General features: G+C 40.4%; 2 protein-coding genes across 5 annotated transcripts; one reads left to right on the forward strand and one right to left on the reverse strand.

The window, feature by feature from the left end:
• Window positions 1–1,312: 1,312 nt before the first annotated feature.
• Window positions 1,313–12,829, reverse strand: pnpla2 (patatin-like phospholipase domain containing 2). Its single transcript, XM_036576488.1, has 9 exons — window positions 12,146–12,829; window positions 11,096–11,328; window positions 9,959–10,024; window positions 6,557–6,769; window positions 6,320–6,380; window positions 5,042–5,221; window positions 4,774–4,906; window positions 4,503–4,625; window positions 1,313–3,307 (listed from the first exon to the last, which is right to left on the reverse strand). Exons 1-9 carry the CDS (start codon window positions 12,330–12,332, stop codon window positions 3,004–3,006), a joined length of 1,500 nt encoding a protein of 499 aa, XP_036432381.1. The 5' UTR covers window positions 12,333–12,829; the 3' UTR covers window positions 1,313–3,003.
• Window positions 12,830–15,826: 2,997 nt separating this feature from the next.
• On the forward strand, window positions 15,827–27,524 carry pidd1 (p53-induced death domain protein 1). Of its 4 annotated transcripts, XM_036576492.1 has the most exons (17): window positions 15,845–16,009; window positions 16,390–17,275; window positions 18,022–18,060; window positions 18,181–18,435; window positions 19,264–19,422; window positions 19,633–19,684; window positions 19,804–20,005; window positions 20,212–20,361; window positions 20,492–20,665; window positions 20,964–21,111; window positions 21,195–21,330; window positions 21,498–21,648; window positions 22,492–22,615; window positions 23,021–23,136; window positions 23,857–23,964; window positions 24,244–24,437; window positions 26,731–27,524. In XM_036576492.1, the coding sequence occupies exons 2-17, from the start codon at window positions 16,591–16,593 to the stop codon at window positions 26,969–26,971; spliced, it is 2,934 nt and encodes a 977-aa protein (XP_036432385.1). In that variant the 5' UTR covers window positions 15,845–16,009; window positions 16,390–16,590; the 3' UTR covers window positions 26,972–27,524. The 4 variants fall into 4 exon arrangements, with proteins under 4 accessions (XP_036432384.1, XP_036432385.1, XP_036432383.1 ...); XM_036576491.1 differs by having other exon boundaries at window positions 15,827–15,937; window positions 18,022–18,435; XM_036576490.1 differs by having other exon boundaries at window positions 15,845–16,013; window positions 18,022–18,435.
• The last annotated feature ends 276 nt before the right edge of the window (window positions 27,525–27,800 follow it).

A 27,800-nucleotide genomic window follows, 5' to 3' on the forward strand; every position in this document is an offset into this window, starting at 1 on the left:
GACGCACTCTGCCAAATTCTGGCCCTCGGGGCTCTGGGGCTCTACAGAGCGAAGTTTCAGAGGGCAGTAGTCACAAGAAGTGCCCGGGAGTGTGTAGACAGCGGCTCATGTGTTCCTTCTGAAATTAAGTGTATTAATACGGAGTTTATCCTCGCTTTGCCACAGTAATAGCCTCTACTCTCCTAGGAAGACTTTACACTAGATGTTAGAACATTGCTGTGTGGATTTGATTGCATTCAGCCACAAGCGCGTTAGTGAGGTCAGGTACTCTAGTTGGATGATCCTCTTTGGATCACAAACACAACTCCAATCCCATTTCACCCCTTGACCCTACCACTTAGCCCCTACCCCTGTGTTTTACCTGTTCATGTCTAGGGGTTGGGTGTCCCAATTTCTGTTGAGATAGAGGGGTAGGGCGAAGTGTTAGGGCTACATGGCCCTTCAAACGGAGGTTTTTCAGAGGCACACTCCAAGTGGGAAAACCGGCAAGATGGCTGCGCAAGCGAGCAAAGAAACCCACAAATGTAGCTAAGTGTTTTGTCTATTAAAATTTACGATAGCCATGGTATTATCTTAGTTTAATGTCGTTTCAATGTAGAATGGTCTTTTTCTTCATAACAAGCATAAAAAAACGCTAGTAGTAGTACGTTAGCTAGCTAAATTCCACTTTAAATAGTACAGGCGTTACATTCTGGCACCTCAAGGCCTCAGCATACTTCTTAACGACGTTCGCCTGGCTTCAGCAAACAATATGACGGAATTGCGCAGAAGCGCTAGTAGCCTGTTAATGAAAATGTTATTTTTTATTTGAGGCTTGTCCCATTTCATAGGGGAAGATTTGAACGACAGCTTGTAGCTCAGTTCCAAGGGGCAAGGTGACCCTCAAAAACAAGGGGTAGGGGTAAAAATAAGAAATGGGATTGGGCCCAAGTCTTCCCAAAGGTAACGCTATCTGAAAATAGCTAAATTCACTGTTTGGATACATTTGGGCATGTAGGATCAGTTTTCCCAGAGATTAAGCCTAGTCCAGGATTACACTTTGCTTTCAAAGGAGAATCTCTATTCAGAATTCTTTGTAGACCAAGATTAGACTTGATCTCTGTCCTGGAAACCAGCCCATAGCGTAGATAAGTTCAGTGGGGATCATATTTTCAAATACGCTGACCACCGACTCATTAGAGGTGATGTGAACATGATATGTATGCAGAAGAAACTCTTGAATTTACACTATTTCATAGAGGTTTAAAATGACCACAAGGTAGACGGCAATCCAAGTTAGATTTTCCCACCAAACATTTAAAGTATGACACAGTTACAATCCAGTTTTTTATTACGATTCATGCACAGCACATTTTACTGTAATAGGGGCTACAGTAAAAATGTGCAAAACGGTACAACATGAGTTTTGCTCATCTCACATATTTTACACAAAAAAAAACCACGAAGAGGCAGCAGGGACATCCTAACACTTGGGAAGCAGGAATACAATACAGTACATGGTACATTACTGAAAGAAACATATTGCATTGGACATTGCATTGAACAGCGCATGGTCACAAACCAACTTAACCAGCAGGACTTAAAAGATACTGTATATCATCACTGAACATACATGCTGTACATCAGACTGTCTCTATAATGTAGGATTTGTACTCATTGCAAGAGGTTGTGCCAACTTTCTCTCTCCCTGTTTATTCACATTACTTTAACATGTCTGCTTCACTCTTTCTGTGATGCAAGATTCATCTGGGTACTCTCTTACTTAAACTAAAAGACAGTAGTACAGCAGAGATACTCAACAAACTGAGAGCTTAGGATGACACAGCGTGGAGCAACACCTTTTTATACTTTCTGAAACATGAGTGCACCAACTTCAGACTTACTGGAGGCACCATCACACCAAACAAATTTTCAACTGAAGCTGTGTAGATACTTATTGTCAAATATATGAAAAATACTGAAAATATGTGAAAAATACTGAAAAATACTGGCAATTCAGTATTGGAGCATTGAATATTTCAGGAGTGTGCTGTTGCTAATAACCTGTTCAAATGTTTCAGCTGTGATGGATGATGCAATGGCTTCACCACACAATGCTTAATATGCTAAAGACAGATAAGCAAAACAAAACAGAACCGCAATACTATGATCATCTATTGTAATTGGACATATGGATTTCAAACCTATTGCTCTTACAGATGCACAGAATTCATTGACCAGGTTTACAGGGAGCCAAATGCACACCTGCAGGGCCTCAACTATTACATCCTCTGAGCTGATATAACATGAAGACACTTCCAATGGACTTTTATACCCCTATCCTTTTTCCCCAGCCAGAGAGAAAAAAAAGACAGGAAGACCAAGATTTGAAGGGGATGGCAAATTCCAACAAATGCATCTTCGTTTCATTTTTCTGCCACCCATGAAAACTTACAAATTAACAAACAAAGAAATGCTAGAAGTTTACAATAAACAATTAAAATTGCAAAGTGTTTTGTGCAGTCATGTCCATGGAAAAATGTCTTTAGAACTCCTGGAGCTTACTTTGAAATATTTGTGACATAATTTTTCATTTCATCAGCAACACATATAGCAAAGTGGTTCATTTCCTCATTAGGCATTAATGTACATTTACATAAGGACACCCAGAAACCCCACTGCACACTTTAACCTTAAAATGAAACACAAGGTTAAACACTACACGTACATTAAGAGGATCTTTCTCAAGAGAACAAAGTTACAGAACTAAAATCAATTAAAAAAAAAAAAGAGAAATCACACAAACACCTAATTGTCTCCAGTTCTGTTCGGCCTATAAGGAGGCAGTTAATAAATAATTACAACCTTGTTTCCTTCTTAAATCACTGCAGTGATTTGAGATTTTCATCACAAAGTTCATTCAGCATGGCTGGGGCTCAGGGTCATCACATATGGCCTAAATAGACAGATATTCAATGACTGAAACAGTGCATTATGCATTGATGGTTCCAGCTAGTATGGTTTCTAAGAGAGCAAGTTGGGGCTAGGGGGCCCCAAAGGACGCATGATCAAACCTTCATCTGTCTCTTCATGGATGGGGGGAGGAGGGGATGCAGTAGACTGGGAAGATCCAGCACTGAAGGAGCCACGCAGATTCAGATTAACACAGAAGAGGCTTGGTAGGAGCTGGCGCTGGTACTGTTCCACACGCTGGATGGCATCCAGCACAGACGAGCTGCCCCCACACACCCAGCCTGGCAGCAGGCTGGCCGCACTAAACGTAGCCGGTGCAGACTGAGAGTGCCTCAACTCCAGTTGATAGGAAAATCTGAGAGAGGAGATAGAGAGCATAGATGACATACATGTGCATCTTATTGCATATAGCTATTCTGTAGCTATTCAGAATCACAAATACCCGACTGTGTCTGTCTTTAAGGGTGTCCTGCAAGGCTCAGTTTTATGTCCACTACATTTACATGCTGCGATGTGGTCACGTAATATGCAGTCTTGGTCTAAATTTACATTGTTATGCAGACGACATTTGAATCAATGTTATAATCAGCCCTTTCCTGACTGTACAACCACCTGCTTTATTTGACTGCATCCATGACATAAAGTCATGGATGAGTGTGATTTTTAAAAAACTGAACACTAGCAAAACTGAGATGCTTTTAATCAACCTGAAGCTCTGACATCTAGTTTATCAAGCCTTGCTATCAATATTGATGAGACTTTAGTAACACCTTCTGCTAACTTTCGCAATCTTTGACCCCACGCTCTCCTTTGACATACTCTAACTGACATAATTCTATAGTTAAAACAGCATTTTTACATCTCTATAACATTGCAAGCCTCCGGCCAACCCTCAGCTTAGAAGATGTAGAAATACACACATTTATAAGATCCGGTTAGACTTTTGTGATGTTCTCCTATCTGGCCTCCCTGTCAAAACCCCAATAGATTGCAGTATGTACAGAATGCAGTTGCTATCATCCTCACATATTCTAAGACGACTGACCACATCACTCCAGCCTACAAACACTTCACTGGTTACGTATTACATACTGTAGTCAATACAAGATTCTTCTTGTTACAAACAAAGCTCTGCATGGCCTGGCTCATGATTACTTGGCTGAACCATCCTTTACTTTACAATCAAGTAATTTAGGCCTTCTCCATGTTCCAAGGTCCAAACTGACCTCTCCGGGTGGTCGTTCGTTTAGTGTAGAAGATCCCAAATTATGGAAAACTCTCCCCAAATCCAATTGGGATGCCCTCTCTCTATCCTCATTTAAATCTCTGTTAAACATATTATTTTCATATTTTTTCATTATGCTATCAATGTTTCTCATATCTTTAAATGTAAAGTCTACATGTTTTTAATTGTTGCTGTTTAATGTGTTCATGTTCTATGTTGGTTAGTCCTTGAGCATGGGAAAAGTGCTATATAAATAAAAGTGATGATGATGATGATGATTATAAATGTGGATGCATATAGGTTGGTAGCATATGTGGTTTTTTACCGTGCAGACACCTGTTGTGATACGCTCCTGCCAGCATGTTGTAGAACATACTGCAGCAACTTCACTGTCTGCTCCTTCATCCAGCCCACATCCTCCTGTATATCAGGCAGCCACTCCAACAACCTGAAAGAGAGACAACATAATTGAATTAAAAGAAAATGCTTTCTCTTGGTCACACATCAACTCTCAAGGTTTTTCTTTAATTGTAACCAGCTGAAAGTTCTCCCACTATGACAATATTAAGAAATTGAGAAGAACAGCTAAAAGTCACCTGATACTCAGTGACACAGCTGACTCCAGTGGTAGCGTATATGGCAGTAAGATGGTTGACAGCATCCTGACAGGGAACATGTTGCTTAGAGAGTGCAAGAGGCTCCGTCTTTCTTTACAGGCCTCCACCAAAGCTACAGAGAAAGAGAGAGGCAGATTCTCACTCAGTAACCTACATAAAAACAAATATATCTGAAATACGCATGGCCTGCTATTCAGCGACAAATAGAAAGATGTTTATATGCTTCATCTAACATAGTCTTTTATACCTCTATGAAGCCGTGGTGGCAAGTGCTCAAAGATGTGTTCTTCTGTGCCTGAATGAGCATCAGGATGCATCTCTTCTTCCCTTGTATGTCCTTCCTCATCATCCTCATTATCAGAGTCTTCCTCACCCTCCACAGCCCCGTTACCCAACGGGCGGTGTGGCCGTCGGAACTGCAGCAAGCCTAAAAAAAGTACACATGCAATTTTAGTGAGAGACGAGGAAAGTGGCACTAAACTGATGAGTGAAGGTTCTAATTAAAAAGGTTCTAATCCATTTAGGCACACTACTAATAATGACCACTAGAGGGCACTGCTACACTTGAGAACAGCCCCTTGCAAAGTATGGCAGAGAAATCAGTAATTAACCCCACAGCACCTCCTAATGTGATATGGCATATCAGTGACTAACATACCAAAGAGCAAGCAGAGTTGGCAGTTATCTCAGATGACTCATGATCAAACTTTGATTACAGCAATACCTACCCATTTTTCCTACACAACACTGCTCATACAAATACACTACTCAAAAGTAGGAACACCCCTATCATATTGTTTTTTAAATAAATATTTAATTTGTTAATGTATTATGCAAGTCTGGCTTTGCCATATTTAGCTAAACAACAGTAAACTAGAAATTATTCACCTAACCATTCTGCTTCTCCTGGAAAGCTACCACTCAACACACCTAACACTAAATGTCATTATTATTCTGAAAGAGATTGCTTTAGAAAACCTATAAATATTGAGTTGAAATAATCTGACATATGATTTTATCTCTATGGTAATAAAATGCCTGTAAGAAAGACTGAAGATACATAGGAAATTCCAAAAATCAAGTGTGAAAAATGTACTGAAGTCATGGAAGTAGAGAAAATCAAGTGTGCAAACTAGAAGACTTCAAGCTGTCATCCAAAAGACATGATATGCAACAAAATACTACCCTAAATAATAATCTACACCACAGAAAAGAGACACTAATGTTTGAGTACTTTTACTTGCCTTACCTAAGTTTTCAATTAAGTACCAAAGTAATTTTGAGTTTCATTCAGTAAACTTGGTCTTCATTGCTGGTCGTTATAACTGTTCTGATGGATCTGAATGAATGATAACTTCAGCTTGGAAGGTAATCAAGAAATAAGGCATAAACTGTATCCAGAGAGTCTCCCAAGACTAAATTTGAGCACTGTAGCTGTGGTTTGGCAAACTAAGTTCTCCTATACGCAAATGTACAGTGAAAAACAGTACTGGAAATGGTGGTCATAATAAGATATATCTCTTACCATTTTTCTTTAGGAAATACAAGGCGTCTTTATATCCCTGCTTACACATGGTCTTCAGTACCTGATAAGGAAACCCAAAGAAATTAGCAGGATGAAGCTTTTCAAAACCTTTTAACAGGCATTTAATGTGTAAACAAGGTATCAGTATTAAAGAGAAAATATTGAAATAACTATGTGTGAATTTATACATTGATGTGTGCTGTTGTGTGTATGTATGTATGTGTAGTGGAGTTTTACCAGTGGATCAGGAGGAAACAGTGCTCTGGTGACTCTGTACAGGTTGGAGAGTGTGAACTGTATGGATGTGTTGGTAAATCGGAGCTCGTGCATGTTGGTGGAGCTGATGTCTCGAGGGCAGATATCACTCTCTCCTGAGAATGGAGAAACTGTGATGGTGTTCTTCAGCTCGTACCGAGGCAAATTATCACTGATTCCACCATCCACATACCGCTAGAGAGAGTGAGAGAGACAGTGAGTGATAAAATCAGTACATATGTCGGTAGAATCATATAATTGACTATTGGCAATGACTGATAAGTTCACTACTGTGTCAAAGTGAGAGACTACTCTTCATTTAACTTCCAGTCAAAATAGCCTTTAAGATATGTTATTATTTTTTCAGAAGATAGATTTAACAGAAAATTACACAGAGTCCACTATTTACCTTTATTACAGCATACATTGTTTTCAGGAGACAGTTTTTCACCTCCAAAGTTCAGTCTTAGAAGTTAGTTGCATTTTCTGCTTTGTGCGACTCAAGTAATCCCAAACATGAATGTGTTTGGGATTACTTGAATCGCTGATGTTGAGGTCTGGACTGGGGTGGTCAGTCCATTGTTCTGAGAACACCAGCATTTCTATTTCTAATAGACTATTATTTTTTTTCAGCTACACGTCCTCTCAGACTCTGAGTTGTATTTTCACAGTGGAAGGATGAAGAGGAACACCAGTGGATTTTTTTCAGATCTGAAGCAACAGTGGAGCTTGATTTCTCAGATGAAAGATGAAAGCTTTAAGTACTGTTGATCTGATGGTTTTGGTGGTCTATCAGCTCTTGCACTGTTGTTAGGAGTCCCATTTTCTTGTATGTTTCATACACTCCAGTTTTGGAAACTCTGTTTTTTTACTTTACCCTTCTTCATTTATCCTCTTTCCCCCAGTATATGTAATATCTCCAGAAATATCTCCTGATAAATGAATAACTTGAACGATATGGCTGTTTTGACTGGAAATAAAATAAATGAAGGGTGGCCTCTGACCTTTGCAAACTACAGTAACCCCATGGCAATCCTTGATAAGCAAAAATCATCCATGTTGGGACACCAAATTGATAAAGAATTACATAGGCCTTGTTTAAACAGTTTGCCAAAAATATTAAATAATTGTTAAGGATTTAATATTGTTACAACAATTGATTGTTAAAGGGCATTTATAAGACAACAAGCTGTGCTACAGCTCCTTTTTCATTGTCTCTGCTGCAATTATGTCAGATTTTGTGGGGATGTGATTATTTAATAAGACAATATCATGAACATTTTTTAGATATCACCCAGCCAAATTATGCACCTTCGCAAAGAGATGCAGAACCCCCCTCCACGATATTTCTACTCTCTAAAATAAACTCAGATTTCATATAAAGAGGCACTGTGATTGGTTAGATGAAGCAGTGGGAGGGGCTCTAGTCATTTGATATTCCATTTCTAGGTACCACAGGAACAGGAAAAACAGCATCCTTAGGAACACTGTGACTCTTCACATACTTGGCAAAACACACACACACACACACACACACACACACACACACACACACACACACACTTTAGAGACTTTGTCAGTAGCGCAGAACACACACTGTGAAGACAGAACTACACATGTACACACATTCCCACACCCCGCAATAATGCTCTGGCACTGTTCTGCCCAGTCCCGGCCAACACACACACACACACACACACATTTGCACACAAGTATCCTCCCTGAATGGCACACGTGGCAGAGGGAAAGCTTGTCTGTGGCCAAGCCTTGCCAAGACACATAGAACACAATGCTGAAGTATCCCAGAGCCTGAAGAGCTGATCTGAGAGCAGTGTGTTTTTTTTCACATAACACATAAAACCAGTGCCTCTGTAAAGCCAGCTTACAGCCAAATGATCATTTCTATTTTCAGCAGCACACAGCATTGCAAAATCAAAATCTACATCCTCCCTCAATAGATATTCTTCCCACAGCCAATGACTCACTCACATGGGACTTGGGATTTGAACTGCAGTGCTGTGTTATAACACTGTGTGTGTTTTGTTTAGAAGATCCATACCGGAGAAGTTTAAGTCTGCCCTCTTGAGTTTTCTATGGTCAAGTGCATCTGCCTATAACCTAATACACAATGCCGCAATCATAAACAATCGGAGAGACATATAGAGAAAGAGTAAACTTTCAGTATTCTTTCAGCAAAGAATAAACAGTACAAGGAAATGCTAGGGAAACAAACAAAAGGGTACAGAACTGTTGTAGGTCCCATGGCACTCCCATTTCAAATCAAAAACTATCTTCTGTTTCCATCAAAGAAACTTTTTTAAGCAGGAGATCTGAGCTGTCTAGAGCCCAAAACTACAGAAAGAATTTAAAGGGCCAATATTCTACATTTGCCCTGTATTTTATTTTTTTCTGATGTTTGATGTTTGTGTGGTTTTATGTACCATAAAAATGAATTCATTTTCACAATCTCTTTATATATTAGAATAGGCTGTTTTTATTATTGTGCCTTTAAGATCGAAATATGTAAATGAGGTGTGTTCTGATTGGCTGCCCTGTTTTATGCTTCAGTCAAAAAGCATTTCAGGTTGAAACACTCCTTGTAACTTGGGCAGATATATGTAAATTATTTCTTTTTTCATAAAAAAGATGGATAACTCCGCTCTGGAGGGCCAGATTCCTGCACAGTTTGGTGATATTCCAGCTCAAGCATACCTCACTCAACTCATCAGCTAATTACCAGGTTTGACTGCTGTGCTGCAGTTAAGTTGCCAACTGTGCTGGACTCTGGCCCCTCAGTTCCCCACTCCTGCCATATATGGACTGTATAGACTGGGGAGTGAATGTTTTTGCAAGTTTAACAATGTTCACATACTACATCAAACTCTTTTATTTGAGAAAAGCGAGATAATATCTGGTTTTCCATGACATAGGCCCTAAAAGGATTTTTTCCTGTGGCTTTTTCTGTACCTTTTATTTTGACCTGAATCAATAGTTTAACTTTTTGGTGCTATGTAGAGGTATTTTTTAAAGGGTTCTTTAACCATGGACCACTAAGCATGCAATGGACCATTTGTGCATTCAAATCGTTGTGTAAATGGTCACAATTCTACAACCACTGCCTTCATTAAGGAACCCTTGACAAACACTTTTTAAGGGTGTAATAAACACATCACCTCTTATATATTTGTTCTGTATGTTTTGTATTTCTTGTATTAGATAGATGCTTCCTAACTACAAGATGATTCTACACATACGTGTTAATAAGAGGATGAGGGATGTTTATCTTCTTAGATACAGACTTTCATACATGCTAACTGTGATCTCATCTGGTAAAATGGGTTTATGATGATGAAGATAGAAGTGAAGAATATAAGAACTACTCACCACTCCCTGCAGGGTGGGAGGTATAAGTCCACAGTACACTGGAATGTAGGCGCTGCAAACACATGCCTAGACACACAAACACAGACACACACACTGCAAATCAGAAGCTTCTAAGAATCGATTTCTGTCTTTATGCTGATTTTGTTTTTACATTTCAAAGACATTTCTCAAATCATTCCCCACTGTCCAAGTTACTTTTCAGAAAATTCCAATAAAGCTGTTATCATGTAATAAAACTCTGTAATCACTGTTTATGACCATATGACTGAATTTAGCACAAGTGTCAGTGATCTCTTGAATTTATGTTAAGCCGGGTGGAAATAAAATATTTTAGTTGGAGTGTCAGTGAGGAGTCAATGTGTCAGAGTGTGTTCTCAAGCGCTTATGATAAATAATGAACATAAATGTACAAATTTCCTTTAGAAAGTATAGTATGATGAATTGTTAATTTTTACTTAATATGAGGTAAAAAAGGTCAATATAAGTTGAGTTTAAAATTTTGCCAAGCTTTAGTTGTCCTTTTTCTGCAGAGGGTTTGAATTCAGCCTTTTTTGGTAAAGTACATGAATAGTTTATTGGATAACCTAGAAGCAAATTAAAAAAAAAAAAAGTTCTCCCTTCTTTCCTTCGATTAACAACTTACATAACTGCCTTGCTGCAAACAGAAGCACCATCCAACACCCACATAATGTTTTTATTGTCTTCTACTAACACAAAGTCAATCACCTAATCTATTTTTAAAGACATCCCAAATCATTGTGTTTTCTGTGCCCAACTACGGTGTTACGACTCTTTTAGATTCTTTTATTATGGAATACAAGCTTCCCTCTTTTTTTCATATGTAGCTTTTAGGTTCATTTCAGTATTAAATGCTGAGTGTAGTTACTAAATGCAATGCAAAATATAGGAACAATTACTAACCTTTACACTACTTTAACCCCCTAAAATACCTTATTGCATACTAAGGCTTATTATTCAGTACAGCGACTTCAATGCAAACTGGCTGAGCTATTCAAACTTTGCACAAACTTTTGCAAAAGAGAGGGTGGGGCATGCTGTACACAAATTATTATTACACAGTTATAAAGCACGTGTTATATATTAATTTATGCGTATGTGTGTGTGTGTCCATCTTACTTGCACCAGTTCCTCATTGCTGCTGAAGTGGGTTACCAATACGTTCTCTCCGTCTGTGACGCGGGTCAGAGAGATGCCCAGTCTACCTGTGGCTTTGCTGTAAGCATCAGGGGTCAGCGTACGATACAACCTGGCCCGTATGATCTTTACCAGGTTAAAGGAAGGGTGCATTGGTCCCAGAAACCGCTTCCGTGCTTCCTTCGCCACATCAATGATGTTGGCCCCAGTCTCTCCTAGAAACAGGGTAAAGGAGGACACTGAGTGTAGTGGAAATACAATGACAAGCTAAAGGCATGTGGGATTACTCCAGTTCTGTACTCCACACGCACTGCATGACTTCATGTTTTCCTGTTCTACACTTAATTCAGAAGGACCTGATCATTTGGGAAAAGCACAAGACAGTGAAGGTGGACTACAGGCCTGGTTCTGGGAAACGCTGACCTACGCTAGGGGGCTATGGCACATATGCTAAACATTACAAACATGCAGGACGTCAAGTGTGGACAGTGGACGTCAGGAGGCAAGACCTCATCTCATAGCCTTCGTTTTTTATCTCCCTACCAACATTACAGACATGCCTGCTACAACATGCTGCCTACAGCAACATCCCTATTTCTGACATCTGTCAGTTCTGCTTTCCTGTGACGGTTTGCACCATAATAAGATTAATGGAAAAGTTAATACAGCTGCTATATTAACAGAGTGTCTACTTTAAAAAAAAAAAAAAAAGACTAATTTTCACATTTTCCTCTTACCCCAAACATAGCTGACAGGCCGGTACAAGGTGTCTGATATTTTCTTGATTAGGTTTTGCAGTGAAGCTACAAGGCTAATGTACAGCCTAAATGTAATGGGAGTCTATGTAACCCGAAATCTCTCTGGGGTGACACAGACTTCTGTTACATAAGCCTGGTAGCTCCACTGCAAAACTACAGAAGCAAACTTCAGACACCACACATGTGTCTCATTAGCTATGTTTGGGGTAGGGGTGAAACTGTGCACCACCCCTGTAAACTCTACTCTTCGTCGTTATAAAGCGGACTGTGTTACCCAGACAAGCCCCGACGACCAGCGCTGAGGCGGTCAAGGCTCCTGCCGAGGCTCCGTAGATGTGCCGGGCATTTTCAACCAGAAAGGGCGCCTGTTCCTGCAGACAGCTGGCCACTCCGACATGGTAAATACCGAGAAACCCACAGCCGGCGAAGGAGATATTCCAGGGCGAGTCGAGGGGAAACATGCTGAGTCCAAACGGATTACCTTTTTCAGGACGGTTATATGGAGAAGTGTGTCGAAACGGACTAAAACAGTCTCTCAAGTCGGCAGTGCAGCCACCAGTTTAGGCCTTCCTTTCAAAACAAAACCAGGGCACGTCTTCCCGCTGAACACTTGTTATTGTTGACAGTCCGTTAGCGGCAGTTTGAGCTAACGCCGTCTTCGGTGTTGTTGAAGTAAACTCCACCGACCTGCCGACCTTGGCTCAGTAGGCTAAAAACAAAGATTTAAAGTTTGTTGTGGCGGCCAGTCCGCATCGTCGTGTCCTCCGCTGAGTGAGATTTCATGGCTGCTAAATGTTAAATAAGGTCTCGCAGGGCGGCTGGTTAAGTAACCTGTTTTTGGAGAAGTAAAGTTACTTCGCTCTCCTTCATTTCTGTCAAACCCCAGTGAGGAGGGCCCTTCACTTAAATAGGCGGGCAGTCGAGCTTATATCAGCCAATCACAGGCCAGGAAACCTGAACCTCCCGAGCTGTCAATCAGCCCGAGCAGCTTCCACGAACTGAGTACTGAGGCTGTCAGGGGCCAGTGATGTTAAACCCAAGGACCACTGCTGACCTCTGTTTGTGCACTTAATCCGAAATAACAGTGCTTTTCGCACCGTGACGTCACTCCGCCTGGTTGTTTATTACCAAAGAGGCGGTGAGCAGGTAGCAGCCTCCTGTCACAGTAATAACACCGAGTCTTTCTGAATGCTGTTTGCCACCTTTGATACAGTGGTACAGCTTGTCCCCTCAAGGCATCCCTCAATTTATAAATTGTAAAAATATGCATTCACTGGGGATTTTAAACTTAGAACACAGTTAGCAGCGGTGTTTTTCTGGATTTTATTTTGGCAAAGCTTTTTTTCGTCCTCTGTAGAAACCTCCCCTGGGTGCGCTTTAACCTACTCTACACATACTTGCTGAGGAAGTGAGTTCTGTTTTAGGTGGAAGGGGAATTTATTTGTTATCCACCGCATAAAGGACAACGTGTTTTCACATCAGAATTGATTTTCACCTCCTCCTCTTCCAACACCACCCCGTCAGGAGGTAAACAGTACGCTAGGGGTTAGTTTTCTACATTTATTGCACAATTTAGGACAATAATTAAGTGAATTATCACAGTAGTATGAACACAGTTTCACTGTCCAACAGCTAAAACAGAATGAGGGAAATTTCAACAAAGGATTTAGCCTATAATTTGCCTCTCCGCTTCACCACCCTGCTTGTGTCTTGAAAAATGATTCTTGCAGGCTACTTTATGTGGATCTTTTTGTATATTTTATCCATCTTTTATCCACTGTATATTTTTCCATCCTATAAAACAGCAAGCAGTCTGCTAAAGTACTGTTGCAGGTATATATAGCATATATGTTGTAATGTATTTCAAAAACACGAAGGGCACTCTTCTAAGAATGTGTTGTGAACATGCTATGACAAAATACTTCTATCCTTTGACCTCCTTCTAGTAGGCTACATCTTGCCAGAGAGCATCTCGAGGAAAAGGTTTTACCAAGTACATTTGGAGGGTCAATCACAGGGCATTAGTAGGGGAAAGGCATTTCAGCTCTTTCTGTGTATATCACATCTTAAAGAAAACAGATCTCCCATGTATATAATCTGCAGTAGTTTTCCTACTGACTGCATGATTAAGATTAGTCATCTTGCTTTCCATTTTTCATGTCAGACACACCCAGTTCACAATATCACCAGCCCACTCCATTGAAAATAAAATTCTTTGGATGCTTAGGTGATGATAACCTCATCCTCATCTGTTTCTCCTCTTCCCCTGGGAGACAAGAAACGATATCAGGAAAATATGCTTTCAGTCTCAGGGGCAGACCGACATCCCAAAACACAGCAGCTGGGGCAGGGAAACGGAACAAACAACAACACGACATGTCCAGGCAAGAAATGATAGCAACTGCAGCATCAGCAGTGATGTAGAGCAATGCCTCAACAGTTCTGCCATTTCTAATATCAGTCTTCTCCCCTTGAACTAAATTACACTGTCATTGGTGATTAATCACTCATAGCTTTGCAGTCTGTGACAGGATCTAAACAGGATCATAATCAGTAGTTGGGAAACTGGCGGGTTTTCTGAACACAGAAGTAGGCTAATCTGGGACTAAATTACATCATCATGAGGATTTTCTTTTCGAAAGGCTTTTTAGTCAAAGAGCATATGCAATCTATGAACAGCACCCTGAAGAAGTCTATTGTCGATCAAGGAAACACAAGTGATCACACGTTATACCATCATGCCAAACAAACTGGAATTTTATGCACTGACCTCATTTAAATGTTAAACTCTCTATTCATAGAGAATCCAGTTAAGACCTTAGTTTATATACATATGCCATACACGTATCTATACAATATCCATACAAATATGAATAAAAGGTACTAAATACAAAGTACAATGGAATCAAACAAATGTGCATAATAACTTTATCCTAGTTATATCATTGTCACAATCATAAGGTCCACTCCTGACATTTGTGTGGTTTCATGCACCAGAACAATCACAATTCATTTTACATGACCATTTTCCAACCTCTCTTTATCTTTTACTGACGTGGGATGTTTTATTACTATGTTTTTAAGACAAATACATGTAACTGACCTCTGTTCAGATTGGCTACACTGTAATGTGCACTATTTAAAAAGCAGTATAATGCTGTTTGAGTGGTGTTGGAAACAGGGAAATACCAATTCTGCTGCTTGTTAATTGCGCTCGAATGGCCCACAAAGTCATGTTTACAAGTGGTAAACTAGGGATTCTAGATGATACACGGGTTTATGAGATGTAACATATAACATGACCTTTCACCTTTTACATGAGTCAAAAATGCTAAACTTGCAGTGAAAGTGGAAAAAACCTGATACACTTCCATTAGATATATGTGCTTTTTAATACAGTAGAGAAAAAGCAGGATATGTATTCTCCGGATCTCCTTTCTTTTCCATATTTACTTACAAGCACCCGAATGGAGACTCCTTATAACTTCAGTGGAACGGGCGGGGCTGAATTAGGTGGATTTGTAAATGCATCACAAAATGGACTGAGGACTGAACGATGCATTATGAAACTTTAACAATATTTACACATTACATTAAACATTACTTTTTTTTTAAAAAAAAAGAACATTCGTTTTTTTTTTTTCAAAGAACAATCATTATATATGACATTACGGCAACTAGGGTTCGGTGGTCTGGTTTATGAGGTAGTAAAACTAATATGCAGTCTTTACTTGCAAAATTAAAAGAGCAGAACCACTCTTGGTTACTGAGGTTAATGCTAGGCTAGGTTTTAGACGTATGCCTAGCATAATTTATTTACAGTAATGCAGAAGTCATAATAAATGCTACATGCTTCAAGAAAGCAATATAAACCGTATGAGCGCGAGTGAGTGTGTTTGTTTGTGTGTACTGTCTCTTTAAGACTCCGCGTCCCGCCCCATCCTGAAAGTTCCGCGGTGCATACAATTCTCAACGGCTGTATGAAATGTGGAAAAAGAGTTTTGACAAGGAAGTAGCGTTGGCCTACTGTCTGTCAGTTTACTGTAATAAACTAACAGATTAACAGGTATTTTGGTTACACAGTGTACATGTTTTGACGACGAAGAAAAAGACGTTTAACCCCTAAAATCACGACACTGTAAGTGAGTGTTTACAGGTTATTTGCACAGCTAGCTTGCTAACGTTAGCTGGGAAGTTAACTTGCTCGATGGAAGCTAAATTAGCTCAGAGCAGATAGTACAGGGTTTATTTTGTGGAGTTAGTCAGCTAGCGGACTAGACTGTTTAACAGCTTCCCCACTTTACTCCGTAAATGTCATATTAGTGTCGAAAATCCTTCTGTGGCTTTTTGGCGTTAGTGTAGATGTACTGTCAGACAGTACAGTGAATCCCAGCTAGCCTTTGCTCAGTTGCCTTGAATTAGTTCAGTGGACATCCGGGGAAACATCCATCATTAGCTGCATAGCTATTGGATTTTTATCGCTTCTCAGTCTTTTCAATTTACACCTCTCTTTTGCAGAATGAGTGCAGTCTCACCCTCCATGCATGGGCTTGCCTGGGCATGGTCATCTCAGCGTGTGCCAGTTTGGTGATGTGATTGAGCGCCAGCTATGGCGCTGGAGGAAGACAGGAGGTGTCACATTTATGTCGTGACACTTCCAGCCTCTGTTCTCTCCCTTCCCATTCGAAGGGGAGACTGAAAGAAAAAAAAAGAAAGCAGATGGAGAGGAAAGAGAGGTATGAAGAAGTATACACAAAGGATGAGGGGAGACAAGCGGCCACAGGAGAAGAGCAGCAAAGAGGGGAGACCGGGAGGTTTTTGGGGCCAACTGGAGTGATGACTGTGGAAAAAGGGCGGAAAAGGAACACCGCTCTTCACGGCCTTGGAGAGGCAGCATCAGATGTGGATAGACCTGGTTTAATTGCAAGACAACATGCAAATGGAGTGGAAGAACTGGAAACCAAGGCGAAACTGGAGAGGGATGTATTAGCATCAATACGAAGAGCTCTCAGAAGGCAAGCAGAGGTTTTGGATGGAGAAACCTTCCATTCCTTTCCTTCTCTCTCTGATGGCCATGAAGATGCCTCTTCTACTTCTTCCTCCTCAAGCCCCTTGCCCTCTGCTCTCCTCTCCACTCTTTCCATCTCTTCCTCCTCTCCTCAGCTCTCTCTCACGCCCCCTCTACCCCCCTCAGTGGAGCTGGATACATTGTTGGTGGATGGCAGATTGGTGTTGGATGTGTATCAGTGCGGGGGGACGGTGATGCCTGCTCTGTGGGATAGTGTACCAGAGAGAATGAGGCGGCTGCAGTATGTCCGGCTGGGCTCAGAGGACGAAGAGGCGCTGGAAGGCGCTTTCAGAGTTCTGCCCCGACTCACTCAGCTACGCTCATTAGCCATTCGAGGTACACATACTTTGATGCACATACACTGTCATATATATCTTATGTCAGTGGTTCCCTATCCTAGTTCTGGAGTACCCCTGTCTTGCATATTTTGGTCATTTCTGTTCCTCTAACAGACCATAGCCATCTAATTAGCTAATTTACAACCCCCCCTGCGTTAAAGTGAGTGTATTAGTTAGTTGGTTAGTTAGTTAGGGAAAACACTAAAATATGCAAAGCAATAGTTGTCTAGGACCACAGCTGGGAACCAATGCCTCATGTATTTAATTTTGTTGCAGTAAATTCTTTTAAAGTGATACTTTTTGACACAGTGTTATATTCTCAAGACAGTTATATTCTCAAGACATGTAGTTTGCATCATACTAATTGGTGGTCACAAGCTTCCATTACTTTTTGACTACTATAGCTTTGTAGCTTCAGTACAAAACTGTAGAATCAAACTTCAGACAAGGTTGTCTTAGCTAGTCAATTTAATTTGGAGGGAAAAACTGTGTACATTTGAGTTTTTGCCAAACTGTCAATTCAAGAAACTTATTAGGAATCAGTCTTTTTGTAACATGTACTTTTTTTCTTTTTTTTTTTCTTTACACGTTTTGTATGTTTTTTCTTATGCCTCAGAAATGACTTATCCATCATTACTGTAAGATATACATTTTTTAAACTTAAAGCAAATTTCTTAAAGCATCTTTGTCTCTTTTATTCTCTCTTTTTTTCTCTTATCTGCCCTCCATTCCTCTGTCATCTAGGCCACCGTTTCTATGATGCCCAGAGTGACCCCCTCCCAGGTCTCCTGACCTCTCTTCCTGCTTCCATCTCCTCTCTTTCCCTTCTTGTTCACCTGGATCTCTCTTTCAACCGCCTTTCCTCTCTCCCTGCCTGCATACTTTCTCTCTCACACCTTTCAGAGCTCCTTCTCTGCCACAATCAGCTGGACACGCTGCCAGAGGAGCTGGGTGCTCTGGTGTCTCTGCAGCGGCTCAGTGTGCTGGGGAACAAACTGCAGGCTCTTCCCCCGGGAGTGGGGCTTCTGCTGGAGCTGCAGGAGCTGGACGTGTCCTTTAACCAGCTGGAGAGTCTGCCTGAGGAGCTTGGCCTGCTGCTGCATCTACACACGCTGGAACTTTCCAATAACAAGCTTCAAAGGCTACCAGAGACATTGGGTGAGGATGAGAAGGGCACAAATAATCAATAATAAGGAATACAGTGATATTCAGCACACACAGTATTGTTATTGTGGACACCTTCCAACATCAAGTTGCAATTTCATCAGAGGTTTTTTAAATACCCAGAGTAGCGCTGGTTTCACAAGGTCACTCTACACTATCACAATGTGATCCCATTCTTTATTTGATGTTTGAACAGCTGTAGTCAGTTATTGTCTGAAGAGTAAAATTTGTGCTATCCAGTGTTCTAGATTATTTCTACATGTTGTATTTTTTCTGAATACAATATTGCGATAATATTGTAAACTGTGATAGAAGGTTATGGGAAGTATTGTGACATTAAATATTTATATCGGCACATGCTTAATGCAGATACACTGCAGAAGTGTAAATCTTTGTCCTTATAGTATTTCTGTTTGATTACATTTTCAGGAAACAATTTAATGCATTATAAACTCTCAAATTTCACCACAATTTGATTCATTTTTTTAGAAACAAAATAATAAAAACAATATACCTGTCTTTTTGGTCTCAGCACATTTATTTTCAAGAAGTGCCATAATTTATTAAAGGTAACCCAATATTTTATTTTTTAATTATAAAAAAGTTTTTTATAATAGATTATTGTTTAATCTAACATCCCTCAAAACTATGCAATTGAATCTTCATCTTCTGAATGATGCATCAAAATACACCCCTAATAGACTCTGTACTGCACATTCCCATATAGGTAAAAAGGCCCAAGACAAAAAACATGTCTAACTTAGTCTTCAGTGAAAACTATGTAAAATGTCTATATTTTTAAATCTCTTTTTTTCTGAATAGGTTCTTTACACTCTCTGAGGGTGCTGGCAATCCACAGTAATGAGTTGAGGAACGTTCCAGAGTGTGTGAGAGCTCTCCCTCAGCTAACCAGACTGGATGTACGGAACAACCCACTGGGCCGACCCCCAACCCCGCCGCCCCTCCCTCCTGCTCCAGCAGGTTGTGTAATGTAATCAGTCATTTGGGCTGTACCACCTGTCACATGTACTCTGAAATCTGTTATATCTCTTCAACAATATGGGGGAGGTTCACAAATACAACATGTATGTAGGTGTATAAATGTAAATGAGTAGATGGGCACAGTGGATTTATACACAATTGTGTTACCTTGAAGTCAGTCTTCATGCTGGAATCATGTATCCCTCACAGCTGAGGATGAGACTCCTATTCCAGAGCTGCACCTCGCTTTCAACCAGCACAGGTAAATTAAGCACAACTGCAGTTAAAACCAAATTTTAACACCCAGTCAGCACTGTAGAGATATTACTGTAGTAATCTTGACATCCTTCTCTTTTCTACTGACTTTTCTTGCCCTCATAGGTTTTCCATATCTCCCACTGGGTGTCACGTGTTCCTTCCTGGAGGAGCAGAGCTCTTGTTTCCACGCGGATGTGTTGGAGGTGTTACACAGTTCAAGTGGGCAGAGAGAAAACCAGACAAGAAATGGGTACAGCTAGAAGAACATGATTTCCTATTGAATCGCCCTTTGGAACTCCTCCCACATGGCACTACATTTAACAAGGTGAAAGAAAAGTTGTAATTTAAAAGGCTTTTTGTTCAGTTATTTTTAAAGTTTTTTATTTAGTAGCTACTACAAATTATTCAGTAACTAATGCAAGAATAAAATCTAAGTTGCAGAATTTAATAGAATTCAAATGTGAAGTGTGAACTTATTTGGGATGGATTAATCACTTCTTTCTCTTTTGACCTCTCTTTTCTGTCTAACAGCCTGTAGATGTGTGCGTTCCCTATCACAAGACTCGAAAAGGTGAGGTGGTAGTCCGTAAGTATGATGGTCAGTCCTGGAGTACATTACCTACCCTGACCAGAAGGGGGAGCCACAGGCACAGTAGCAGACCGCGGGGCCGACCTGCTCGGGTAACATGCCAGTGGCCCTCTTTCAAACTAATCTTTCACCTTCTTAAATCTCATCTAAATTATGTTAGTTTCAAAGCTCAGATTGACCTCTAATTTCTCTGTGTGTGTGTGTGTGTGTGTGTGCAAACAGCTGGCCTGCTGCACTGTAAAGCAGTTCTCTTGGTTTGTGGCTGTTTCTCGACCTGTCAGAGACTCTTGCTCTGTATCTCCAGCCGGGGCACTGCTAGTGTCTCGCTATGACCCCGGGATCAAACTCACTTTTCCGCCAGACTGTACAACCAACACACGTACTGTCACACTGCAGGTGTTTACTTTGTGCAGAACAGCATATATCAAACATCTCAGGGGGCACTGTCCTGTTTTTGCCTTTTGCATTTTAATAAATATGGATGAGATGTTGCTCACTTTCTATAATTATTGTCAAGCTAATAACTATGCTCTGTATCTCATTTAACACAGGATAAAAATGAATAAAACAGCACAGTGCTTGTTTTAATACCCATATTATGAGTACTGATGGAGTATTTTAATGCCAGTATTAGTGGATCTGTACAGCCTAACATGTTATTATGATAAATTCTGCATTGTTGTTTTACCTCCAGGTACTGCAGGTGGCATTGTCTGAGGTGCAGGATCTAACTGGAGACCCTCAGGCCAGCGCCAGCCCCCTCCTCTGCCTCTCCCAAACCCCCAGCTTGCACTTCCTCCAACCAGTCAGAGTACAGATTCCCCTGCCGCCTGGACTCACAGGTGCTTCTCTCTCTCTGTCTCTCTTTTCCCTCATCTCTCTGCGGGTGATGTAGGATAATGACAAATGTGTGTTTGTGCTGCAGGCCACACAGTGGACATGTCTCGGCTGCACCTGCTGCATGGTGACCCTGTTGCTCACACCTGGACTGATGTCACTGCTCAGGTGTCTCTCTACATCACACAACTCTACGCCATCTTTTCTGTCACCCACTTCTCATGGTGAGTCTTGCTCTGTATGGTGTATTAGTGACTGTACACACTATGTTTGTGCTTTTTATATGTGTATGTGTGGCTGTTGTTCGATTTCCCAGTGAAAGAAGAAGAATTCATCCACCTCTTAGATATTGGTCCAGGGTCCATGGTTATTTAAACCTCTTTGTATGTAGGTACTGGCTGTGGTACACCACTCAGAGTTGCATTAGTGGAGTGGTGAGGAAAGTGTATCACAGGCTGAAGCAATTCAGGGTTCAGTTTCTGGTGCTGCAGAGAAAAACAGACCTCACACAAGTGCTGCTGCAGTGCCTTCCCTCAGACAAGGTGTGTGTGTGTGTCTGTGTCTGTGTATTTGTAACCATGTGTATGAGTTGGATGCACACTACTGTTCAAAAGTTTGGAATCACTGTTTAAATGTTTGGAATTTTTCAATAAATAAATTGTGCTGCAGATAAATGTATAGAGTGATTTAATTTGATGCTAATATTCTGTAAATTTCATACAATTTGTAGGGCTGCAAAAGCATAAATGAACTCACAATAACATTCATATCCAAAGTGCCTCATATTCCAAAAGCAGTGACCAGATCTCACTGATTTAAATAAGTATTTCATAACAACAAATTACAGTAAATACACAATTGTAGTTTATTTTTTAATAACAGTTATTGATTTCTTATTATGTTATAACTTATTGTTCCCAGAATACTTTAAACTGTAAATAAACTGTTGGTTTACATCAGGCATGTCAAACTGAGGCCCGTCCGGGCCAAAGTGCTGTGAAGATTAGTGTTTACCCAATCTACACTTTGAATTCATTTCACGAAGGCCTTGTTGCTTAGCTGATGAGCTAAATCAGGTGTGTTTAATGATGCAGTGTGCTGAAGTCTGCAGTGTTTTGGCCTGTGAGGACTGGAGCCTGACACACATGGTTTATATTTTGGTGTCTTGTTGATAGCATTTCTTTCTACACTGTGCAAGTTATTTTTGAACAACATTTGTTATGTCACAAGTGATTGCAAACTTTTGAATAGTGTAATGTATCGTGGTGTACATGTTTGTGATATTCAGTTCTTTTTGTTTTTTTTAATGCGGTGGCACCACTCCAGAGACAAGTATTATACATACATGTGTGTGTGTGTGTGTGTGTGTGTGTGTGTGTGTTTAGGTTGACAGTAGGTTAGCTTCTCTGTCAGAGCAGTATGATGGCCCGCAGCCATCAGATGTATGTAACCTGCTGGAAGGCGAGCAATTCTTTGCTGGGTTTGAGAGAGGCATCGACATCAGTGCAGGTTTGGCCACACACACACACACACACACACACACACACACACACACTGTAATCCATACATACACTAATGCATAGCCTTGGTACCAGGCTATTAGCAGTACAACTATTTGCCTCATTCTGTAATTGTTGACAGTCCCTGTGTGTGCTAGGTTTGTGAGATCTTTTTAGTTTGCCTTTTAGTTTGACTCATCACTGCAGCCCCTTCTTATTAGGCATTATGTCATTGTGACAAAGCAAGAATTCTCCTAGATAAAATGGCTTAGAACTGTATGTCAGTAAGTTTACTACTTTACCACCAAAAAAATGTCCCCAAGCTCACTATTGGCCATATTCTAATGACAGCTATGTGGAGCATAACATGGAAAAAGTAAAATGAGTGTTTATTCTATACTTTGTGTACCGTTAGACCGGCCGGACTGCAGCGAGGGCAGACTGGCCTTCACCTTCTACTCCCACCTTAAGAATATCAAAGAGGTCCATGTTTGCCCCACAGACAAACAAGAGGATACTGTCCGAGGACAGGTGAGTACGCCAGAGCTCATACCCATAGAAACAGATATGACTGCTCAATGTACTTCTATATCTAATCACTGAAAGACAAGAACATGAGTACTTCTGTATTACATCAGTATATACTATATACAAAGTTCTGAGTTGGCTTGGTGGGGACTGGACAGTGTCTCATTGTTTAAGCCCAGTAGATTTCACAGTTTGCATTTATTTGCAACATGTAGTCCTATTTATATATATTATATGGGGGGGTCCATATATTCACAGTATGCAGTATGTGCAAACAAACATACTGTGCAATAGCAGCAAAAGAGAGATTCAAGTGTCCTAAAAATATACATATATATGTATATATATGTACCATAGACCTGTGTATGCAGTATAAAAATATACAGTCAGATCAAATAGAAATTTGAAATAGCCAGTGTATATAGGTGTGCATGTGTATATATTTTTAAGGTACTCTGTATTCCTTGTGGAATAAAGAATACATTAAACATATATACAGAAGTAATTGTGGAGTGCTCTGGCTACCTGAGATTGAATGTTGCTCGTGTTTTGAGAAATTGTAACAGACTGCCATCCATCATGATAAAACATAAAAATGTTGATGGCGTCTAGTGTAGACTCATCGTCCTCCTAAGCATTTCCAAAGAACTTTTCATTTCAGTTTGTATCAAACATACAGATATTGTATGTTTGTTAAACATGAATTTGGGTTAATTTTCTTAGGTGTCCTTCTACAGAGGTAAGGTACCCAGTGATCTGCCAGAGGAAGTTGCTCGGAAGAGGAAAGGCCTTGACAGTCAATGGATGGCCACGCTTCCCCTCAGACTTCCTGTAAGATTGACACAGTGAATGTGGTTGCCCTTTATGCTAATTTAAGGCTAGTTTAACTATTTTATTAAACCGTTGTATGGTAAAAATCAGAAGAGTAATAGACTTTTGGAAAAACATGAACCCTGGGCATGTAAGACGAGTAGAACTTGCTTTTGTCAAAGTATGTTTTATCACCATTACCAAAATTCTAGTCTGAAATAGTCAGATATAAATCAGTTTTTTCTAACAATAACACATTGCTCATTTCCATGTTTCTTCTTCACATGCGCACACATACAGGGTACCAACTGTGAGGGCAGTTTGTATTCAGAGAAGCAATACCCTCCACTGAACCTTGGTGATCCAGAGAGTGGTTATCTGACAGAGACCAACCTGCTGGCCATTTCGTTACGCATCAGCCAAGACTGGCGCTGCATTGGCATGAATTTGGGAATCAGCTACCAGGAGCTGGATCGCATCCAGTACAAACACAGGTGCGCATCGGAGTGAGCGGTTCGCAGACAGCAGGGACTGGACTCCTGCCTGCCACCAGATGGTGCTGTTACACACTCTTCAGTGCCTGCTGGTGGCTCTGTCAGGGTGAAGATATGGCACCATTATTACAGTCTTTACTTTTTTTGTGCGCACATGCATGAACTTCGTTTATTGTGACAGTGAAGTTAATTTTTATGTTTACTGAACAATATCTGTATAAATTTGTGATAATACTAATAATAGTTAATAGTTAATAATAGTTAAAAATCAGACATTCTGATTTTTTTTGGTTAGATGCAAACAGTTGCTTTGACAGTGCACAACATGACTAAAATAACAATTTATACTATTTAAGTACTTCAAGTTCAAGGGCACCGCATATGCATTTATATTGCTCTGTGTTTGTATGTGTCTGAGTAGTGTGTGTGTGTATATATATATATATATATATATATATATATATATATATATATATATATGTGTATGTGTGTGTGTGTGTGTGTGTGTGTGTGTGTGTGTAGGAGTAATGTGTATGCTTACTCATGTCTGTTTGTACTGGTGAGATAATGAGGCAAGAACATGAATATGCATGGGGGGATGTAAGAGACCGAGAGAGAGAGATTGCAAGCAAGGGAAGAATTTTGCGTGTTTTTGTTTAATCTCTTCCCTGTCAGTCATCAGTAAGCCATCTGGGACACTGCAGGAGATTAAATACTCAGAGACACACACACACACACACACACACACACACACACACACACACACAGAAGAGAAGCTCAATGTTGTGTCCTCTGTTGATTTGTTTTTTCCCCCTCCTCACTCTCCTCATTCCTGTCTTTCTTTTTGAATTTTAATATTGCTGTCCAAGCCTCAGCCCGCCTCTTCATATCTCACTTATTCTCTCCTTAAATATGTGCATATATAGAAAGATATATCTGCCTCCCCCTCTCTCCCGCTCCTGTATATTGGCACTTTTCCAATTCCTCTATGTCTCTTTCTCTACCAGTATTAACATGCTGATGATTTTCATTGCCTGTGACAGTTATATGATAGACTGGATGACAAATAGTTCCACCAGTGCTGAACAGAGTAATCTCAGTCTTCAGTGCATCTGTGATACTGCTCTATAATATATACTATTATACTGTTATTTTGGTCAAAACAACAGAATATCCACCTTTTCTAGCGTGGGGCTTGAACGTTGAAAGTAATGTGCCAGAGTGCCGGTTGTGGTTGTGTAGTCATGTCCACAGCACATGGGACTTTGCTTTTGACAGGTCTTACTAGGGCTGCAAAAAAAAGGAATATTTTTACATTCAGTTATTTATGTGAATTAATCAGCTAACAAAATTAATTGTATTTTAAGCTAACTAACCAGTTATACGTAGTGAGCTAGCTAATATATGTAACACTGTGACAGCACGAGCTGCCGAATGTTCAGTAGTTTTTTGAAGTCACCTGCTAAATAAGTCTAATTAACAAAAACCTGATACGGTTTATAATACTGTAGTGACTAAACATGATATATGATATACACATGATATAACATGATAAGCTTTAGTGATTTTTGTAAGAGTAACGTTAGCTTATTCTGAAATATCACAGTACGAACTCTGCATCCTCCGGGAGTAGTTTACTTAGCCACAATGCTGTCATTGAGGGAAAGCTACCAACTGACCGCCTTATTACTGACCGTTCTGCTGCTTCAAAATCAACACCAGCATAGGTAATGTTGTGTGTCTGTGAAAGTCAGACATAAGTGTTTTGTATGTGATTACTTTATCCTTCATTTTAAGAAAATGCTCCCAGACTACCGTTTTTTTTTTTTCATCTGAGCCATAATGTTTTTTACTATAAATAAGTGAATTTGCTGCCCTCTTCAGGTTAAGTCGCTAATTTACGCTAGGTTGGATGTCACTTTGAAAATGTGAATGAAAATTCAACAATGAAAATGTCTATCAACAATTTTCTACTGTCAAATAATTGTTTCAGCCCTAGGTTTAACTTATCTACTCATTTAGGCTGTTCACAAGCTCAGTGTTATTAGTTAAAATTCCCCATTAGAACTTAAAACATTGCTGATAATATTAAAATTGTAGCACTTGTGATTGGAAAATTTCAGTCTTTCATGTTGTGATTTCACTATAAAGTTATTAATCTGTCAGGCCTAGAACACATGCAGGAGACCTTTAGCAGATGGCCAGGCCACCATTGATTTTGGGGAGTGTTTGTGTGTGTGTGTGTGTGTGTGTGTGTCTCAGCCAGTATATTCTGTAACGTGTGTTCTTTCAGAGACAACCTGGGAGCCCTGGTGCTGGAGATGCTCTTCCATTGGGCAAGAGGGCAGCAGAAGGCTGGAGCAGGGGCAGTCCCGCGGCTGATTGACGCACTGGTGGAGAGCGGCAGGCGGGACCTGGCAGAGGAAGTGGAGGACATAGTGAATCTGGGGAAAAGGAAGTACAGAGAGTCGCTAAAGCGAGTAGGCCTAGAGACAGAGAACCCAACAACCTCTACTCAGTCTGAACCAAGCTGACACACACACACACACACACGGGAGAAGGTGGAGTATCTCAGCCTCCACACTATATACACAAAATCACACTAATTGTGCTGGACACATACTGTACATAAAAAATTAAATATCACAGCACAGATGGACACCCATGCACAAACACACGCAGTTCTCTGCAGGGTGTCCCTGCGGGCAGGTTTCTCGCTCTGTGTCTTGTTGCTATGACTGAGCTGCTGTTGGGCTGAATCAGCTCCTCACAGATGCCTGCTGAACACACTCTTTCTGAACACATTGTCTCTCGAAGTAAATGAGCCTTAAACCAAACTGCAGTGTTGCGGATGTAGCTTTACCAAACTGGAACATGTAAACTTGTGTGAGCTTAAACGGGACTGTCTTATGAACTCAAATTGTATTGTTCTTTTTTATTTTAACCACGTGTGAACCATGAGACTGTTGGGCCAAAATTTTGTAACGCAGGCTAAACACCAGCTGTGGGGATATTTTAAAAGGACATTTACTGAATTTTTCTTAATACACAAACACTCTGCTGGAGAAAATAAATGTACTGTGTGGACGTTTTTGCAGTTGGATGATGTTTTTTTTTTTCTTCTGTTTCTCTGCGAGTTGGTGTGAAAATAGGTACAGCAGCATCCAGCCACTCACTCATCTGTTATTTTTACCTCAAGGTCATCGAGTGCGGGGCGTGGCTGTGATGACGCAATTCGCAACAACCCCGCCCCCTTCAGCCACTCTGTAGTAAAACTGCAATCACTCGCAGCTCCAGCAGGGGGCAGAAAACACTCCTCGTTTCATTCCTGCATTCCTGGTATTCACCTCTCCTCACATCCCC

The sequence above is a fragment of the Colossoma macropomum genome, unplaced genomic scaffold (assembly GCF_904425465.1).
Source record: "Colossoma macropomum unplaced genomic scaffold, Colossoma_macropomum, whole genome shotgun sequence".
Taxonomy (NCBI): domain Eukaryota; kingdom Metazoa; phylum Chordata; class Actinopteri; order Characiformes; family Serrasalmidae; genus Colossoma; species Colossoma macropomum.